General features: G+C 59.1%; 2 protein-coding genes across 3 annotated transcripts in view; both read right to left on the reverse strand.

Moving 5' to 3' along the window:
• Positions 1–1,462: 1,462 nt before the first annotated feature.
• Positions 1,463–6,126, reverse strand: CASTOR1 (cytosolic arginine sensor for mTORC1 subunit 1). The gene is made up of 9 exons (XM_082354118.1): positions 5,796–6,126; positions 5,131–5,201; positions 3,770–3,957; positions 3,552–3,684; positions 3,155–3,278; positions 2,582–2,695; positions 2,328–2,410; positions 2,138–2,232; positions 1,463–2,010 (listed from the first exon to the last, which is right to left on the reverse strand). The coding sequence occupies exons 1-9, from the start codon at positions 5,906–5,908 to the stop codon at positions 1,942–1,944; spliced, it is 990 nt and encodes a 329-aa protein (XP_082210244.1). The 5' UTR covers positions 5,909–6,126; the 3' UTR covers positions 1,463–1,941.
• Positions 6,127–7,448: 1,322 nt separating this feature from the next.
• TBC1D10A (TBC1 domain family member 10A) overlaps positions 7,449–18,215 on the reverse strand; it is a 31,158-nt gene continuing 20,391 nt past the window's right edge. Inside the window, exons 3-10 of one of the 2 annotated variants that reach the window (XM_082354108.1) lie at positions 15,640–15,747; positions 12,115–12,221; positions 11,317–11,431; positions 11,169–11,234; positions 10,280–10,469; positions 10,007–10,161; positions 9,051–9,267; positions 7,449–7,800 (exon numbers count right to left, since the gene is read on the reverse strand). In XM_082354108.1, coding sequence (XP_082210234.1) covers positions 7,583–7,800; positions 9,051–9,267; positions 10,007–10,161; positions 10,280–10,469; positions 11,169–11,234; positions 11,317–11,431; positions 12,115–12,221; positions 15,640–15,747 — 1,176 coding nt within the window. In that variant the 3' untranslated portion in view covers positions 7,449–7,582. Of the gene's footprint in view, positions 7,801–8,406; positions 9,268–10,006; positions 10,162–10,279; positions 10,470–11,168; positions 11,235–11,316; positions 11,432–12,114; positions 12,222–15,639; positions 15,748–18,215 lie in introns of those variants that run through there. The other variant, XM_082354107.1, reaches the window with a different exon arrangement.

The raw sequence follows: 18,215 nt of genomic DNA on the forward strand, positions 1-18,215 counted from the left end.
GACCTGAGTTGTACCAGCCCACCAGGGCGGGCCTGTGGCCTCCCACCCAGGCCAATCCCACGGGCAGCCGCAAGATCTAACCATTGCCAGGTTAGGACCCAGTTTGGGGGACCAGGTGAGACCTGACACACTTGGAAAACTGGGATGACAGAAACACCCAAATCAGGCAGTGGCTCACAAGCTGACAGACAGATGGACAGACCCCCAGAGCTGGACGTGCGGCCAGGAGCTCTCTAGCTACAGGTCAGGCAGCCCCAAGAATTCTGGTTCTAAAACCCCCATCTCAGCCCAGGACATCCCTCGAGCCAAGGCCCAGGGTGGCCCCTCCAGGGAGAGAAGCAGGACCCTCCCCAACCCAAAGACAAACTACAAACAAACGCCCCCTTCCCAGGGCCCAAAGGTATATAGGATCCTGAGGGAGTTGCCTCCTAGGTCTCAATGCACTCGGGGAAACGGAGGCCAAGGGGAAGGGGTTGGCCCAGGGCGCCCGACCGCCACTCACCGGGCTGGGCTGTGCTCCCTGCTCCTCTGATCTTCAGCCCCCAGGTTCCCAGGGGCAGGGCGGGGGCACTGCCAGAGGTCTGGCCCCGTTCTGGCTTTTCTGGGGAGCCACCACGACCTCTGAGTACGCTGAAGTCACACCCTTCTTCCCTTCCTGAGCGCGGGCGGGTCTGGGCTGAGGGCACCCGATAACCTCCCCAGCACATCTGTGGGGCCCCATCGGGCCACAGCAGAATCCCAGCTCACAGAGCAGGGAGGTGGCCCCTCTGTGACAGGAAACCTGGGCTCAGATGTGCGGAGCCTCTGGCCCCAGCGTGTAGCCATCGAGGGGAGAGGGGGCTCCAGGTGGCCTCCAGGCCCCTGTCCTGTCCCCCCAGCCAGGGGAAGCCCAGTGTGCAGACTCCCAGGTGCACACTCTGCCTGGCCCCCTCCCACCACTGTTCCAGGAGAGCCCTGGTTGCAAGAACTGACTGCTCCCGTGAGGGACAGCCAGAACTCAGGCGTGGTCCAAAAGAAAGCAGGCAGCAGCCTGAAGGAGAGGTGCTTTAGGGCTCCCCTCCTTGAGGGGGTTCTGCAACAGGCCAGCCACACCTAAGGTGGCAGGGAGGCTGGGGGACCCCCAGGCAGGAGGGTCTGGGAGTCTCTTCCCTGTTCTGAACCTTCTGGGCTGTTCAGAAGCAGCAAGGAATGAAGAGAAAGCCCGGACCTCAGAGCCAGGCAGCCCTGGACAGGAATCACGTGACCCTGGCTAAGTCACTCCACCTCCCAGCGCATAGGTCCTTTGTCTGGAGAACGATAGCTCATCTATGCTCTTGAGGTGAGAACTGAGGGAGGTGAGGCGAGCCCGGCCCGGAGCCAGCTGCGCGGGGAGAGTCCAGGACCTCAGGCAGAGGGGCCCTGAGGAGCTGCGGGGCAGGCATGGCCAAGGCTCGGACAACCCCAAGGACCACAGCCCGGCCCGCTCACTACAAGCTCTTTATTAACAAGTTGATTAAAAAAGAAGAGAGACAGAGAGATGTAAAAATACATTTTTTGGAGGCCCCAGGAAGGGAAGGCACTGTCAGAACTCACGTGGCCAGGGAAGGCAACAGAGCCAGAGGCAGAAGGGAGATCAGGCCTTCTGGGGAGCAGCCAGCCCACCCAGGGCGCTGAGAGGGGGAAGGCTCGGGCCTCAGGCAGGGAATGTGCAAATGCCGAGGCCCCGCAGGGAGTGATGGGTTGAGGGCTTCCTGGAGGAAGCCCTGAGCACCGTGTTCCCCTGCGTTGGGCAGACACACGTGTCCACATGAGAGCCAGTGTCTGCACGCAGCTTACATACACAGAGCGGAAGGAGGAGTCCCCCGACAGGAACATCCCAGAGCTTGAGGAAATAGCTTTGAGAAGTCTCTGGAAGCTTGAGGACAAGGGGAGAGCCTGGAGGCTGCTGTTCCCCTCGGGGCCTCAGGAGCCCAGACCCTCCTGCCGATGCTGGAGGACCTTGATGACACTGCCGATGCCATCCTCAGGCACCTGCGGGCAGGTGGACAGAGGGAGGGGTCAGGGCTGCCCAACTTCCTGGCCCAGCTGGGACCACCTACTGCCACCCCACCCCCTCAGCGTCCCTCCAGGGGCCCTGGCCCCAGCCAGCAGCGCTCACCAGGGCATGGTCGAAGTTGAAGGTACTGATGTAGTAGGCGGAGATGTCGGCCGCAGCCAGGGGACCTGCGATCTGGGCCACAATCCCACACTCATCTGAGGGTTGAGGAGAGGTCCATGTGGATCACCCTGATCCCCACCCCCACCCCTGGCCCTTCCCAAGCCCCCGACACACGAGGTGCAGCCCTCACCGAAGCCCAGGGGCTGTCCGCCGATGCGCACCATCCTCCACAGCTCCCCTGAGGAGCTGGTCAGCAGCAGGTCACTGGGGAACCTGGGGAGGCAGGTGGGCAGTGGGCAGGGCACCCCTGTCCCCTCCTTGCCCCACCATGAGCTCCCTGGGCATGTCAGCCTGGTGACCTCGGAGTCTGATGCTCTACCTCCTCCCTCCCTCCCTGGGGCTGACTTAGGGCCTGTGGCCCACCTAGGGTCAGGGGTCACATACTTTTTCTGTGTTTCAGCATCCATGACAATGGAGATGTAGCCCTCAATGAGGGAGAAAGCAAAGAAGGTGATGGAGCTGGATCCAGGACCACCGGAGGCTGCCTCCTTAGGGGGACTGGGGAAGGAGAACAGGCTCAGGTGCTCTGCCCACTCCACCTCCCCGTCGGCCTCCACACCTGGGAAGGAACTGGCACAGCTGGCCCTGGGCAGACCCTCCTGTCCCTGGGCCACTTTATCCCCTTCCAAGCGCCCTGACCTCCAACTGGTGTAGGTGGGGATGGGGGAAGATGACGAACCCTGCTTGTGCCAAAGACACAGACCCCAGGGCCGGAGGGCCTGCCAGGGCACAGCTCAGGGGTGGCTCTGCCCACACCAGAGGGGAGGGCTCCAGCTGCGGCATCAGGACCTTGCCTGAACCTCAGTGCAGGACACGTGTGCATCGCAGGCTGCCAGGAACCCCAGACACAGAACAGGGCACAGAACCCGCAGAACCAAGGGATGGGCAGAAGGTGGTGGGAAAGAGCACGGGGAACAAGGTATGAGGACAAAAGAGACAAACGCAAACAAGGCCCACCTGTGCGAATAGAAGAGGACATCAATGAGGGTGGTGGCGATGGCTGGCAGCGTCTCAGGGTCCAGCGTGAGGACACAGAAACGGTTCTCTGGGCTCTGGATGGGATGCACCGTGGGGCTGGGCCCTGCTCAGGAGGGACAAGGTGTTGGCGGGTGAAAGGGCGACTGTGGGCTGCGGCGCCCCCTGGTGGCCAGCCAGAGAGGAGGCCTGGGCTGGGTGCCAGGTCACGGTCTACATGCAGGAACCTGCCTGAGTTTTCCTGGCCCCATCTGCCTATCTTATGAGGGGGTCAGTGTCAGCTGGTCTCCCTAAGCCCACAGACCCACCTGCACAAGGGAAGGGCCCCAGTGGGAAGAGGAGCCCCTGGGCGGCCTGGGTGTCAGAGGGCAGCCCTCACCATGCTGGGCACGGGGAAAGCCGTTGCTGGAATCATCCCTGGCAACAGGCACAGGCTCCCCGCCCACCTCTCGATAAATGTCGAACTCCTGGGCCAGCGTGTGGATCACCACGGACAGGTCCTGCTCCCGCACCTGGGCCACAGGAGATGGCACAAAACATGGGTCCCCAGGCACCCATGCCCACCCTGCCCTGCACCAGCACCTGCAGGAAACTCACCAGGATAAAGTCTGTCTGGTAGGTGGACAGCATCAGCACCGAAACGTGGTGCTCGGCCAGCGGTGCAATTACTGAGCGGGCGATCTTGGTGACCCCAGCAGCCTGCACTGCTGCGCCACTGTGGGATGACACATTCAGCACCAGCCACGTGGCCTCGGCCACTTGCAGGAACTCAGATGGGGGCAGCTCTGTGGGGCAGGGGGCACATGCCCAGTCAGGGCCTACAGGGCTGGACCCTGCCCTCAGTTTCCCTGTCTGAGCCTTGGAGGGCTCTACCAAGGTCAGGTCAGGTCTGGAGACTGGAGCTGTCTTCCTCCCCCAAGTTCTGCTCCTGAGACCTGCATGTCTGCAAGGACTGAGAGGTGCTTCAGGTGTTGGCCTGTCAGGGATTGAAACTTCCCAGTTAAGATCGGAGCTCCAAATCCAGACAGAGCTGGTTTCCAATCCCAGCCTCACCATTTACTTTTTGCTGACCTGGGGCAAATGATTTAACTTCTCTGAGCCTTAGTTTCCTCCTCTGTAGAATGGGATGACAGTACTCTGTGGGTTCACAGATACCTTATACCACATGGCACCATCAGGGGGAGCCAGCAGACCACGTTGGCTGGGGGATGCCCTTCCCTCTGAGCAGACCCAGACTTTTCTGCTGCACAAATAGGGAAACTAAGGCCTGAAGTGGCGCTATGCGGGATGGACCAAGCCCCAGTTGGCTGGCCTGAGGCTCCAGGATGGGTCAAGCTGGCAGGAGTAGAAGGCAGATGTCAGCTCCAGGGAACAGGGAGGGACCAGGCTGGCGTCCAGTCCAGAGAAGGGGCCACAACCAGGCGGGCTGCTAATTGCCCAAGCACAGCTCGGAGGCCGGCCAGGACCCTGCCCTGGGCTGACTGCCTGCATTCCTTCCCCAACCCTCAGACTCCTGGAGTCGCCAGACCAGTCCGGGAGGGGGTGACCCACACCAGGGAGAGAAGTCCAAGGAGAAATAGTCCAAAGGCAGAGGGGGGTGGTGGTGAAACAGCCACAGGAACCCGATTCTTGCCCCAGAACTGTAACTGAGGCCCTGCCGCTGGCCTGCGGCCGCTAAGTGTCCTCCACACACAGCCCCATTATAAAGCCCTCGTGGGACCCTATAAGATCAGAACCATAACTATACCCACTTTACATAAGAGGAAACAAACAGCTCAGAGAGGGGAAGTGACTTGCTCAAGGGCACACAGCCAGTGAATAGTGGAAATGGATTCGAACCCAGATCCATCCTCCTTCAAGGCCCCAGCTCTTGCGACCTTGGATCCTAGCATTCGGTGAGAATCTCGCAAAAAGCGCAGTCTCCTTCCCCTACTCCCCCTCCCCAGCCCAGCCCCCACCTTTGAAGCCCTCCTCGTCCACCATGAGCGTGTAATCCTCGGGGGTCTCCGTCAGGCTGAAGAACTTGCACCTGGTTGGGGGGGTGGGGGCATCTTCAGCCTGGGAGGGGCGGAGGGGGTGTAGACCCCCGCCGGGCGCCTCCCTGCCCCCTCAAGCCTCAGTTTTCTCCCCAGGACAGTGGGGTGTGTGCCCCATCTCCGGAATTGCGGACTCCTTTCCGCCTCCCCGACCTCCGCAGGAGCCCCCTGCCCCTCCGTTCCGGGAGGGAGGAGAGGCTCACCCGCAGCGACAGTCCCGGGGGCGTCGGACCTTGGGCCCCCAAGACCAGCCCCTCTGACCCGATGGGAGGCATCTGGAAAAAGCTCCCCGCAGTCGCCAGGAAGGAATGCCCCCACCTGACACCACTAGGAGTTAAGCATTGACCATCCCAGGCTGTTTGCGCCTTAACCGGCCCTGGGAGGGGGCCTCACGGGGCCGGATAGGCGGCGGTCCCAGGGAGGGTAGGCCCAGGCCGGATGGCGGCCGGGGGCGGGGGGAGGGAGGGTGGCAGAGAGGGCTCTCCCCGCCTGCTGCCGCTGGCCCCGCGGCGGTCCTAATCTCCCGACCCCGTCCCAAAACGACAGTGGAGCCCACCCCCATATGTGCCCCGAACCCGGGCGCGCACCGGCTTCGGCGGGGCAGGAAGAGCAGCTTGATGAGCGGGTGGGTGTAGAGCCAGAGACCGGGGCGGGCGAGGCTCAGCACCCGCACCCGGTGCTCTAGGATGTGCAGCTCCATCGCGGCCCGCGCGGAGCCGACCCCGCAGCCAACCTGGCCCAGGCCGTGCTGGGGGCGGGTCGGTGGGGGCGGTGCCGGGGGGCTTAAAGGAGCCGGTGGGCGGCCGAGTCCACGCCGCCAGCTACGCCAACTCCCTGACGGCCACGCCGTGCGGGACGGGCGGCCAATCCAGAGTGGCCACGCCTCCTTCTAACGCCGGAGCCACACTCCTGTCCTCCCAGCCCGCCGAACTCCGCCCCTGCTGCCTCCTCCCCCTCGTCAGTGGCTCGGGAATCACCCTCTGACCCCACCCCCGTCGAGTCCTCTAGGCCCGGCCCGTGCCTCGCCCCCTCTTCGGGCTCCGCCCTTTCCGTTGGACGCCTGCTGCGCTGGGGTCCGGAGCCAGCGGATGCTTGGGGTCATTTCTGTCCTTGGGCCGGCATATGGGCCTTATGATTAATTTCACTGATCCTTGGAGGGCCACAAGACGAACCGGGGCTGGGCTGGGACAGAACGCTGCCCCCAAATCCGTGGAACACGGAGGGGTGGGGTCAACTGTGCAGCCCAGGCGACCCTGTGGTTCTCAGCCAAGAGTGTCCTGGTGTCTTTCCCCCTCCTTCCTCTCATGGCTCAGCATGGTGCAGGGCCACCAGAGCTGGCGGGGGTGGCGGAGACAAAAGTCCCCCAGCAAGCGCTGTCCAGGACTGGTGTTGATACGTACCCCTCCCTGCTTTGTGAGCCCTGTCAGTGGACTGACAAGGTGAAACCTAACCTGGACTTGGTGGCCCCCACATCTGTTCCTCTCACCCAACTTTCAGAAAAAGTTAGGTGGCCAGGCCTAACACTTGCCCAAAACTCAAACTTTGGGGGAACAGGGCCATGCATCTGGGGCTCACTGGGTACTCAGCTCTCAGCAGAGACTTAAGCCTGCAGTCATTAGCAGAACTTACGTGGCCTGAGCACATATAAACTTGCTTCATGCCCAAGCAGGCCCCCCCAGCACTGGCAGACACCCCAGATCTGAGGCTTGTTAGTGCCAACTTGGGCTCATTTCAACATTAGGGCTGGGCTCTGCTCAGGCCTCCTCAGGTCTACGAAGACCCCAGTGCTGAGCAGGCATCAGCACACCTAGGCTGGCTCCTAGCAGGACGGAACACGCTCCAGGGGCCCTTGTCTGGCCCGAGCATCCACAGGCCTCAGACGCAAGGCTTTGAACCAAACAGGTTAAAGCAGCCTCAGGTCTGACTGGGACCCAGCAGGCCTGAGCAGGCCTCCTGCCTGCTCGGGGGCCTCTACTGTAGGCGGATGGAAGTGGGGCAGCACCTTTCCCGCTGGACTCTCCGGCATGGTGGATCCCAGTGGAACACTGAAGCCACCACATCCTGGCCAGTCCCCTGGAGGGCCAGGGGGAGGGGAGTGTCCTCTAAGGCTGAGCCCCTCATCTCGTTGATGGCACGTGCAGATGGGGTAGGGAGCCACAGGGGTGAGGGGTAGGAGGTAGGAAGTGGATGGCTTGCCATGACAGGTTCATGCGACCCTTGACCTCCTCAGGCCTCAGTATCCCCAGCTGTACAAGAACAAGATGTTCCAGGCCCAGGCCCTGCAATGCCTAAAAGCTCCCAGGGAGGCTCTACTCCTCTCTCTCCCCCCTCCCCCATGGCCTGGCCCAGCTTGGTGGCCTGCCAGGAACAGCCACTATTGTTTGACTGGAAAAGCTGCTTCCTCAGCAGAAGGGGGGCCTCTCCCAGGGGCACCCTGTCCTCGCCCTTGCTGGTCATCAGTTGTGACCATAGTGCCTGCATGGGTTCTCGATGGCAGAGTCCGATCACCCTTGTCAGGAGAGGTATTGAGGGGCTCTGGGTACAAATCTGGATCAGCTTCATCTTTCCCACTCAGCTCCTCTGTTTCCTCATCTGTAAAATGGGGATAATAATAAAGCCTACCTGATCAAACACGTGACACAACCAGTGCAGCCAGGCATATGCTAAGTGCTCAGTAAATGGCAGGCGACCTTTTATCACAGATCCAGATTTCGCCCCACACCCCTCTAACTTTGATGGAGGCCTGGGCTGAGCATGTGAGGGCATTCATGATCACCCACCCTTGGCACCAGCACCTGACCCAAAATGAGCACTCAGTACCTTATTGGGGTCCGAAGTGGCATCCAGGCCAGCCCTTGGAGGAGGAAGACCCTGAAAGGAGGAAGGCTCCTTAAGGAGCCCCTCCCCTTCTGTGATGGGTAGGCATCAAAGCCTGGGAACAGGCCCTGCTTTGCCCCAGCACTGGTGACCCTCATCCATGGCAGATGGTGGCCATGGGGCAGAGGGGATGGAGTAAGGGGATACAGGGGCCAGGAATAGGGGCTGGCCCTAGACCTGGAATCTCCTCTGGCAAAGGTACTTCTCAGAGAGGTTCTAGTGCTGGGCTGTGACCAGGATGGGGGGCTCTGGAGGGTGTGCAGAAGAGATGCTGAGCACCAGGGTTGGCACCCCCTTCCCAGTCCCTAGCTGCACAGCAGCTCTCTATACAAGCGTGTTTATTTCTGTACAAAACCATGTTTCTATTTTACACAAAGAGCACCCCACCCTTTTCCCCCCCCTTTCCCCTCACGTCAGTGCCCTAGCCCTGGGGAGCATCCCCCCAGGAGGAGGGGGCTGAGTGAGGTCCCACCCATCAGCCCTCACTTCTGCCTGCCCCAGCGGGGCCGGCCAGAGCTCCACTCTGGAGAAAATAAATAAGGAGGCTCAGGCAGAATCTGTGCTGGGCCAGCTAGACTCTCTGCCGCCCAGGGGCCAGGCAGCCAGGCCCTCAGAGCGTGGGCAGGCCCTGGAGTGTCAGTCCGTGAACCGTGTAGGTGTGTGGAGACCCCAGCCCAGGGGCCTGAGCTGCCAGGGTTACAAGTAGGTGTCCTCACTCTCCTGGGACGTCAGGCTCTCCTGGGAGCAGTGGTAGGCTGAGTCCTGGGGAGCTGAGTCTTGGGGAGCTGAGTCTTGGGGGTCCTGGTAGACCAGGTCCTTTGGGGGCACATCCTGTGGGGGACATGTATCTCCTGCAGCAGCTGCCACCTTGGCTTGACTTGGGGTTGGGGGCTTGTCCCGCTGCCCACTCGCCTTTGCCTGCTTCCGTTGCTCCTTCTGAACCTGCTTGGGCGGCTTGTACTTGCCTTTGGAACCAGGGAGGGGGGCATCTGGGGGCAGGCGGATGGACGGTGAAGGTTGCAGGGTGGGCCACGGGCCTGGCTCTGCCTCCAGGATGGCCTTGGCACCGTGCAGCCTGGGTGGAGAGTGGCACTGCAGCTCACCCCGGGTCTCCTGCCAGCGCCGCAGCTGGATGAGGTGCTCACGCTCTATCTGACGCTCTGTCACTGGCAACTCTACCACCTGTGGGGGCAGTGACAGGTGGGTGGGCACCATGAAGAACCTTCCCTTTCTGCCTCCCAGCCTGGGCCCCTTCTCTCCCTCAGCTCCCCCAGCCCTGGTCACTAAAGGCTGACCACAGGAAGGGTGGGGGGGTCTGGACCCTGTGATGGTCACAAGTCCCAGAAGTGAGTGCCAGGTGAGCCAGGCACTTGAGACCCACTGCCTCAGAGGAGAAAGCTCATGAGTCCACTTGCCTAAATATGTGTCACCTCATTACAGCCCCAGAGAGACAAAAATCCACAAAGGAAAGAAAAAAAGGCTGGGACTTCAGTGGTGGTCAGTGGTTAAGACTTTGTCTTCCAGTGCAGGGGGTGAGGGCTCGATCCCTGGTTGGGAAGCTAGATCCCACATGCCTCAGGGCCAAAAAACCAAAACATAAAACAGAAGCAATATTGTAACAAATTCAATAAAGACTTTAAAAATGGTCCACAAAAAAAAGAAAAGAAAAGAAAGCCAAGGCCGTGGTTGTAGGGCCAGGGAGGAGGAGGGTGGTGGGTTGCACCTACTTTCATTCCCTCAAACCTAGGCCTCTCTGTTCCCCCTCTTCTTGTTCAGACAGAAGGATGAGGTCTGTCCACACTGTTCTGGGCTGCTGAGCACAAGGCCTCAGGGGTAGAGGGCTACCAGGCCCCCCGCCAAAGGGCCCTCAAGTCTCCCCCTCCCTCCCGGTGGTGAGGGGAAGGTGTGGGCTGGGCTGTACCTCCTGGACCAGGAAGGCCTCCTGCATGATCTTGGGGCTGAGGCTCCGCAACCGCTCGATGGTCTCATACTGGCCTTGGCAGGCTTTGAGCTTCTCGGGGGAGCCCAGTGCGTGCTTCAGCAACACCAACCCCACCCGGAATATGATCTTGACTCCTGCATGGGGGAAGCGGGCAGTGAGTGCAAGGGGGCCTTTAGAGAGTTTCTCTGGAAATAGAGGCCTCCTGTGGGCTGGGCTGGGGGCAAGGGTGCTCCCCTGAGCCCAGCCTGGTACCTTCGCAGAAAAACATGTCCCAGACACGCAGCACGGAGCTCCAGGGCAAGGTGCGCGAGAAGGCACACATGAACCACTCTGTCATGTAGAGCAGCGGGTCGATCTTCTGCTGGCTGAGGTGCTTGTGGGCCACGGGAGACACCTTCTGTAGCAGCGAGAAGAGGATCTCCCCATCCAGCTGGATGGCCTCCTGGGGGGACAGTGAAGCCACAGGGCCATGACCATGGGCCCACAGCAGCCAGGGCGGGAACTACGCCCAGCCCCAGCTCCAGGCAGGCATCCATTCGTTCCTCAGGCGGCTAATGTTGGAGGGTGTCAAGCTCATGCTGGGTGCTGGGTTACAACAGTGAGCAAACCGGACACATCTAAGTCCCCCTCATGGGGCATGTCGTGCAGAGGGCCAGACAGACATGAATTACAGAAGCAATGAGACCAGAGGGAGGGGAGAGGGAGGGGGCTAAGTGACCAGAACATGGCAGGAACAGGAACACTGGGGGAGCGTGTGCCAGAGGTGCCACCTGTCAGAGTCAAGGACAGCTCCGGAGGGCTGAAAGCTGAGGGAAAAGTAGAGTTAGAAGTGGAAGGAAAGGGGCAGAGGTTTAAGCCTATGACAAGGCCAAGGCAGGGAGGAACTCAGTGCACTGGAGGAACAGCGATCCTGCCCAACAGCCTTGCGGCTGGAGGCAGCGACGGAGGGAGTGTGGGACTGATGAGGCTGGAGCCTGGGAGCCCTGACCCTGGCAGGCCTTGGGACTTCAGCCTGAAAGCAACAGAAGGCTGGGAAGGACTTAAGCGGGGACAGGAATGGCTTAAAGAGTTAAGGCCTAGACAAAGGGCGTCCAGGCTGGGGTGGGTCTGAGGCCAGGGCCCAGGCCCAGCAAGTACTCACCAGTTTCTCACTGTAGTAGCCGGGCAGGTACTTCTCACAGATCTGCACCAGGCACCAGAAGGCTTGCTGTGGGCAAAAGAGACGTGAGGCCTTGCTGCTGGCTGTTCCCTGCCCGCCCACCGCTCACCTGCCCGAAGCCTGGTGGTACCTCAGCAGGCATGTGCATGAGCAGGACGGCGGCGATGGGCGCCTGGGCCTGGCAGTAGCCCTCCTCAGGTCGGTACAGTGTGTAGGCCTTCAGCACACGGAATAGGTCCTGCTGGCTGTGGAGAGGCCAAGCGGGGCAGGAATGACAGGTGTGACTCTGCCACCCACTACCCTCACCTGTGCCCCACCAGATCGGACCTGTCTCAGAATTGCACTTCCCTGGAGAGGGATGTGACCTGATTGTGGTCACCAAGGGGTCAGTCTCCCACTGTAGCACATCGACTCTCACCTCCCCCATTTGACAGGTGAGGGCAGCGGCTCAAAAAGAAAGCAGGGGTCAGGGCCAGGGCAAGATGCCAGATACAGGGTAAGGATGTGTCTGGGTTGGAAGTGTGGGCCCCTCACTCAGCAGCTGTGGCCTCTTAGCCAGGCCAGCTTTGTTCCAGGTGTCTGTCTTGGTCCCAGGGCCTGGCCTGCCATATCTCTCCTCTCCTACATACCCTCTGCCCACCCAACTCTCTCTATCCTTCTTTCTCCCCACCAAAACCTGTTTCCAGAAGAAGGCCAGGCCAGGCAAGCCCTAGCACTCTGGGGAGTAAATGATGAAGTTGCCCCAGACGTAAGAGGAGAAACTAAGAGGACCCATCAGACTCAAACCAAAGAGGGGAAACTAACAGTGTAGTTTGGGGCCCCCAACTCCTGGGACCCCAAGATACCCTCAAACTCATTTTACCTCTTCTCTCCCTCTGAGGGAAAGGGTGAAGAGCCACCTCCAGCCCACAAGGCCCAGCCTGCTCACCCGTGGCCCCCCCGGGACACAAACATCTCGTGGAAAGGGAACTGCCGGTGCAGGTCACGCTCAATCACATCCAGCCACTTGGGGTCCCCGGGGGACATGTCCAGCTCCTGGAAGCAAGGTCAAGAGCATCTCTTAGGAGTTAGGGATGGCTAGGAGGATACAACTGTCCCAGGTTCTGGAGGAGCACCCACCACCAGGGAAAATGTCCACCCGATCCCATCAGAGACTGGGCCTTCCCGAGGACAGGTCAGAAAGCTTGGGCAGGGGCAGAGACAAGTGGAGCAGAGTCCTGGAAACCCTGACGGGTGATCCAGGCTCCAGGAAGACCAGTGTGGGCAAGAGTGTCCATCATAGCTGTGGCTTGAAATAACCTCTAGGCACTTCATTCAGGACTCAGACACCTTATGTTACACCCTTAAGATGGAAGGCGACTATCAAAGCAATGGCCACCACCTGGAAGCACCACTCTGAGCACCGTTCAAGACGGCACCGGTGGGCCTCACTGACTGTCCTCCTCAACCCCCAAAAGACAGGTCCTATCATTACACTGTTCACAGATGAGGAAACTGAGGATCAAAGAAAAGCTACTTGCCCAATGCCTCGTGGTTAGAAAAACGGTGTTGCTGGGCCTGGAAGCCAGGTTGACTCAGAGCTGTCAATCCCAACTCCTCTGCTGCCCATCTCCCTGTACAAGTGGTGCCACATATTCAGGAAGGGGTGTGTGTGTTTGCCCTGCTGCACTGAGCACTGTAATGACACCTGTCAAACCATTAGCCTTGGAGCCATCTCTGGGTGCTGGGGTTTCAACAAACTTTTACTCTTTTCTTTGAACTTCCATGAGCATTTTAGCATGAGTTCCATTTATAAAAACAAAGCTACTACACACAAAACAATCATTACTTGGTCATTTGAAATGTTCTATATCTTGACTTGCTTGTTGGTATTTATTATTTGTCCAAACTCTGAACTGCATGGTCAAGATCTGTGCATTTTACTTTACATAAATTCATACCTCAACTTTAACCAAAGAAAGAAAAAAATCAATGGGAAGGAAACCTAGAGGGCTGAGCAGGGAAGCAGACCAAGTACTCATAGCCCTCCATGCTGGGCAGTGTCAGGAGAGGCCCCCAGGAGGAAGGCTGGGTCCACAGCAAACACATGGATGGGTGTAGACCCAGGTCCCTGCTCAGCAGGTGACTTCGTATAAGTCCCTTTTGCCTTTTGTGCCCCCTCAGTGGGGGTGTCCCAGCATTGAAATATGGGCCCTCGGGTGCCAGGTAACTTGACATGAGAGAAGAAGTACTGAGAGAAAAAGCTGACGCAGTGCTGGAGGCTGGAGGGTGGAGGGAGGGGCCAGGCGCTTCCAAGGAGGGCCCTGGAGCAGGCACATGGCTGAAGAGGTGGACGTGCAACCTGTAGGGCCCCGCACACCCTCAAGATGGGGGCCTGTGTGTGTCCTATGCACCCTGCAGGTCAGGCCCAGGGCTGGATACTGTCCGAGTACGATGCAGGTTTGCTTTTGTCGGAGGGAGAGGAGGGTCCCACAAGTTCTCCTGAAGGTTCTAGTGAGGTGGGGACCTGGGAACCCAAAAAGTCAGTTGCTAGGATATGCTCGCCGGCGACCTCAGCAGCCCAAGGCACTCGGCCACACAGGGGTGGGTGAGAAAGGAAAAGGTGTAGCTGAAGGGCCTGCAGGGAGAAAGGGTACTGAGAATCAAAGGCAGGTGTGGGCCGCTGGGGATGATACAGCTACCGCAGCCCCCAGAGAGCCTGCAGGCACTGGCGCCATCATGAAGTGAAGCCAGAGAAGAAAACCAAGTAAGAAAAAGGCTGGAAGGTCCTGCCCTGCCTAAGGAAGGAGGAAGAAGTAGCAAGTGCTGAGAAGAAGGAGCCACCAGGGGCTGAGGAACCTGCCCTGACAGCTGAGGTTGGGGTCAGCCGCCTGGGTCTGCAGGGGAGCACAGGAGCAGGATATGCTGCCACCACCAGCCCCATCACTGCACCCTTGCCTCTGGGCTCTTGTGCCCACAGCAGCCAGAGGGAGCTTCTCATCCCTGTCCACTTCCTCTATCTCACCCGCAGGCAAAGTCCTTCCGGTGTGTTCACAAACCACTGTTCTGGCCCCCAGGACTGCTTTGGGGACCCACCACTCAGCTTCAGAGCATCTTGAAGGCCTTTCTTGGCAAATCTACTTCCTCCCACAAGCAACCTTCAAGACCCCACAGAGGTGGTCAATTCCTCTCTGGACGGACCACTCCCCAGACATGTAAAGCACACAGAACTCCGTGCTCCGCTGCTCACACAGGATGCGCTCACGTCTGCTAACTGTGGAACCAGGAGGCTGACTGGGCCACCCAAGTCTTGGCTCTCATGCTTGCGCTCTGGCAGCCAAAGGTAAGCTATGGGCTTGGGGTGAGACTCCCACCCCTGAACCTCCCACTCTGCCCAGGATGCAGCCCCCTGAAATGGAAGAGATGGAAGACTCTGGAGTCCAGAGGCCGCCTGAGTGGGGGGCACAATGTTGGTGCTCTGTGGGACAGTCCAATCGCCCTGATTCAGGTCTGACCCCAGCCAGACACTCCACCAACCCCCAATCCCCCGGGGCCAAGTGCTGCCAGCAAACAGCTCTCACCTCCTCCAGGTCAACGGCAGAAACTCTAGGCTGCCCTGCCTCCTCTTCTCAAGGAACAGGTTTGGCGGCACAGGAGTGTTCACTGAAGCATGAAGCATGTCAACAAAGAGCTGGTGGCCGGCAGCTCTGTCTCATTGCCTGTCACCAGCTCCAAGAGCCTGGGAGATACCCTGATGCCTGGGGCCAAGTCTGGCAGGTGAGCCGGGGCAACCCCGGGGAAGCCAACTGACTCCCCTAGTTCCCTAGAGGAGCAGGCTAGTGGAGCTGCCCAGCCCAGGTGGGCCCCAAGAAGCCCCATGAATGGAGGGGGTGTTCTTCACCCTGGCAATCATGGAGCCAGGGGGCAGCAGGAGGGGAAGGCATGGCTGCAGAGGGTAACCTCTCTGACCCTGACTAGCTTCTAAACTCTAAGGATACTGGTTTGGCTCTGCCATCCCTAGTGCAGACAAGCCCATAAGCAACACAGGTGAACCATGTCTAGCTGGCTTGGACAAGGCAGGAGAAAGAGTAGAGGATGGGAGGCCAAGAGGTGTTAGGGTTCTGTGGCCCTGCTGCGCAGGCCCCAAAGGCCCAGAGCACAGGGCCCAAGGCAGTCTGGGAGGTGGCCCACTGAGTCCAAGAGAGCAAACCTGGGCGGTTGTCAAGAGGAAGAGCTGGAATTGGGGGGTTTCACATCTGTCCATCCCACTGAGGCCTTCTCAGGGCTGGAGCCTCAGATGAGCAGAGCCCCCAGGAGTCACAGACTGACCAGGCCTGGCAGTCAGGCTCTTGACAAGTGATGTCATCAATCACTCATACTGCTGAGGTCCAGGTGAGCACACAGAGGATCACTGCCACGCAAAGAAAGTCAAGAGACGAGGAAGGGAGGACAGGGTGAAGGAAGGGCAACTCACGTCAAACTTTCCAGGGTTCTGCTGCAGCTTCACCTTGCCTCCTGACAGGTATTGCCAAGCACGGCCCCGCAAAGAAGGAGGGATGCCCTTCTGGCACCGCAGACGGATCTGAAAGTCAAAAGGAGGGTTGTGCCTATGCATCCCGCTGGGCTGCTCCCCCAGAGGCTGTGTGCTAGCCCACCCCTTCTGCTGGTGCTTGTCAGGCCTTCAGTGAGCACGTCAGCAAGAGCAGAAAAGGGGTGAAAAGAGGACTTCTCCCCTGTGGCTACAATACTGCAATCAGATATGCTGCCACCAGGTGATGGCAGAGTCCCCGTATTCTCTGGTCCAGTGATAACACAGGTATTCTTTTTTTTTTTTTTTTGACCATGCTGTGCGGCTTGTGGGATCTTATTTTCCCGACTACCAGGGATTGAACCCGGGCCCTCAGCAGTGAGAGTGCGGAGTCCTAACCACTGGACCACCAGGGAAGTCCCCAACACAGGTATTCTTGAAGTCTACCACAGGATTATGAACCCCCATCACCATTTTCTGAATTAAAATGGAACCATACAAGTTAGAGGATCCCCATGGGATGTCACCAGGAAGGGATCTGCACAATGTGGAACACAGCTCAGCCACACGGCGAGTAGCTCACGAGATGACCCAGAATGTGCCCAGACACATGGCCTGGGCACTTTCATGGGAGTGTTTGTTTAAGCAGCTGTGTGGCAGGACACATCCAGCCTAGAGGAAAGACCTCAGCAGAATTCAGAAGGAAGATGGGAGCTGATCAAAATGGCTCCCTCTTTGTTTGGTCAAGAATACCATCTCTTCTCCTCTCCCTGACCCTAAGCTCCCAGGATTACCAGACCGCGGCCGAGGCAGCTGGCCTGGGTACAAGTCCTGATTCCAGCCCTTGCTAAATAAAATGGCACAGGCCTTTCCCACTACTCACAGCACTGACCTTAGCCAATCACTTCTCATCAACCGTAAGATCAAAATGATAACAACTATGATTCTATTAGAAGTGGGGTGATGGCGGGGGGGACATGCCTAGCCTGACACAGTCTGTATTCAATAAATGATGGCTTCATCTCCACCCCTCCAATCCCAGGAGGATGCCTGACACAGAAGCCCTGGGCCTCGGGCTCACACCTAACTTCCCCTCACCTGGAAACCCCCTCAAAGAGTCCCATTGGAAGCTCTCAGAGGAGGGAGCACAGAAGGCCCAGGCTTCCTGATGACCAGCACAAACAAGGCAAAATTTTCCAAGGGTCAGAGAGAGTCAAGAACCAGGAAGGAGACAGGCAGACAGGCTGAGGGCAGTAGGGGAAGAGCAGAGTGGCTGGTCATAGGAGCCAAGTTGAGCTTCTGGGACTGCCTGCAAAGGGGGGAGAGGAAGGGAGCAGAAGGAAACTGCCCCAGACTCCACGAACAGTTTCCTGCTGCTGTGGGACAAGGGTCTCCTGAAGGAAGCCGCTTGGTCTGGGCAGGCTTTGGCAAAGGGAGGCAGTATGGCCCAGAGCCACAGGCCCTTTAGGCTCCCCTAGGGCCAAGCTCAGCTGGAGCCAGCCCCCACATATCACAGCCCTATCAAACTTGGCCTGCCCCAGGGGAGCCCAGGAATACCTTAGGTCCACTAAGTTCTCAAAGAGGCCGCACCCTCACCCAGGCCCAAGGCTGAGGAGGTGGGGGTGGAGAGCCAGGAATACAACCAGCCTTTCCCACTCTGGCCTCTGGAATCCTCAGCACAGGGGTGCTGGAGATCATAATCTCCTCCTTAGGGAGGAGGCAAAGGTGGGGATCAGCAATGATAAAGCTAGAGACAGTGCTCAGCTAACAGAAAGCACAAGGGATTATCATTATCTGAGGTAAGGCCTTGGGAAAGGAGAGCTCTGATGACAATAGTGTGAAGCCACACCCAGCCTGCTGAACTCCAGGAGGGCAGGGCCAAACTTTGAGCAGAGCCCTACAGGGGAAGACAGAATTCCAGCTAGAGCCTGCCTCCCTGCAGGGCCTAGCCCCAGTCCTGGGGACTCAGGACAAGTGCAGTGGGTGTGGATCCACTTCCTGATGCAGGTGTTGTCCTTCCTGTGCCACAACTTCCTGACCACGGGGAAAGCCCAAGCCTGCGCAGCAAGGCAATAAGAGCTCCCAGGGCCAGCATGGCAGGAGAGAAGCAGAGGGCTAGGGCCTCTGGGGAGGGGAGGGTGCAGCCTCCTGCAGTGGCCCCTGCTGGGCAGGAGTAGCCTTGGCCTCTAACCACAGTGCCAGGGAAGCAAAGGGGAAGAGGAAGTGATGCTGGCTGCTCTGCTGAGAGGAGCTCCCCAAGGCTCCCCTCTGGAATCCCCATCTGCGAGGGAGGCTGGGGCGAGAATTCCACAGCCATCTCCCTGCCAGCCACTAGTCACCACAGCAGACAGTGGAGAGGGAGCTGAAGCTCAGGGTAAAAGCCCGAGGGCTGAGGAAGCAGGAAAACTGACCCCAGAGTCAGGCAGGAAGCAGTTGAAGAACAGCTGCCCTAAAAAAATATTTTTTTTAAAGTGAAAGTTTTTCTAATAAGCAAAAAATGAATGCCCCAAAGCCCACATAGA

This window comes from Balaenoptera borealis (genome assembly GCF_965194805.1).
Source record: "Balaenoptera borealis genome assembly, chromosome: 14".
Classification (NCBI taxonomy): domain Eukaryota; kingdom Metazoa; phylum Chordata; class Mammalia; order Artiodactyla; family Balaenopteridae; genus Balaenoptera; species Balaenoptera borealis.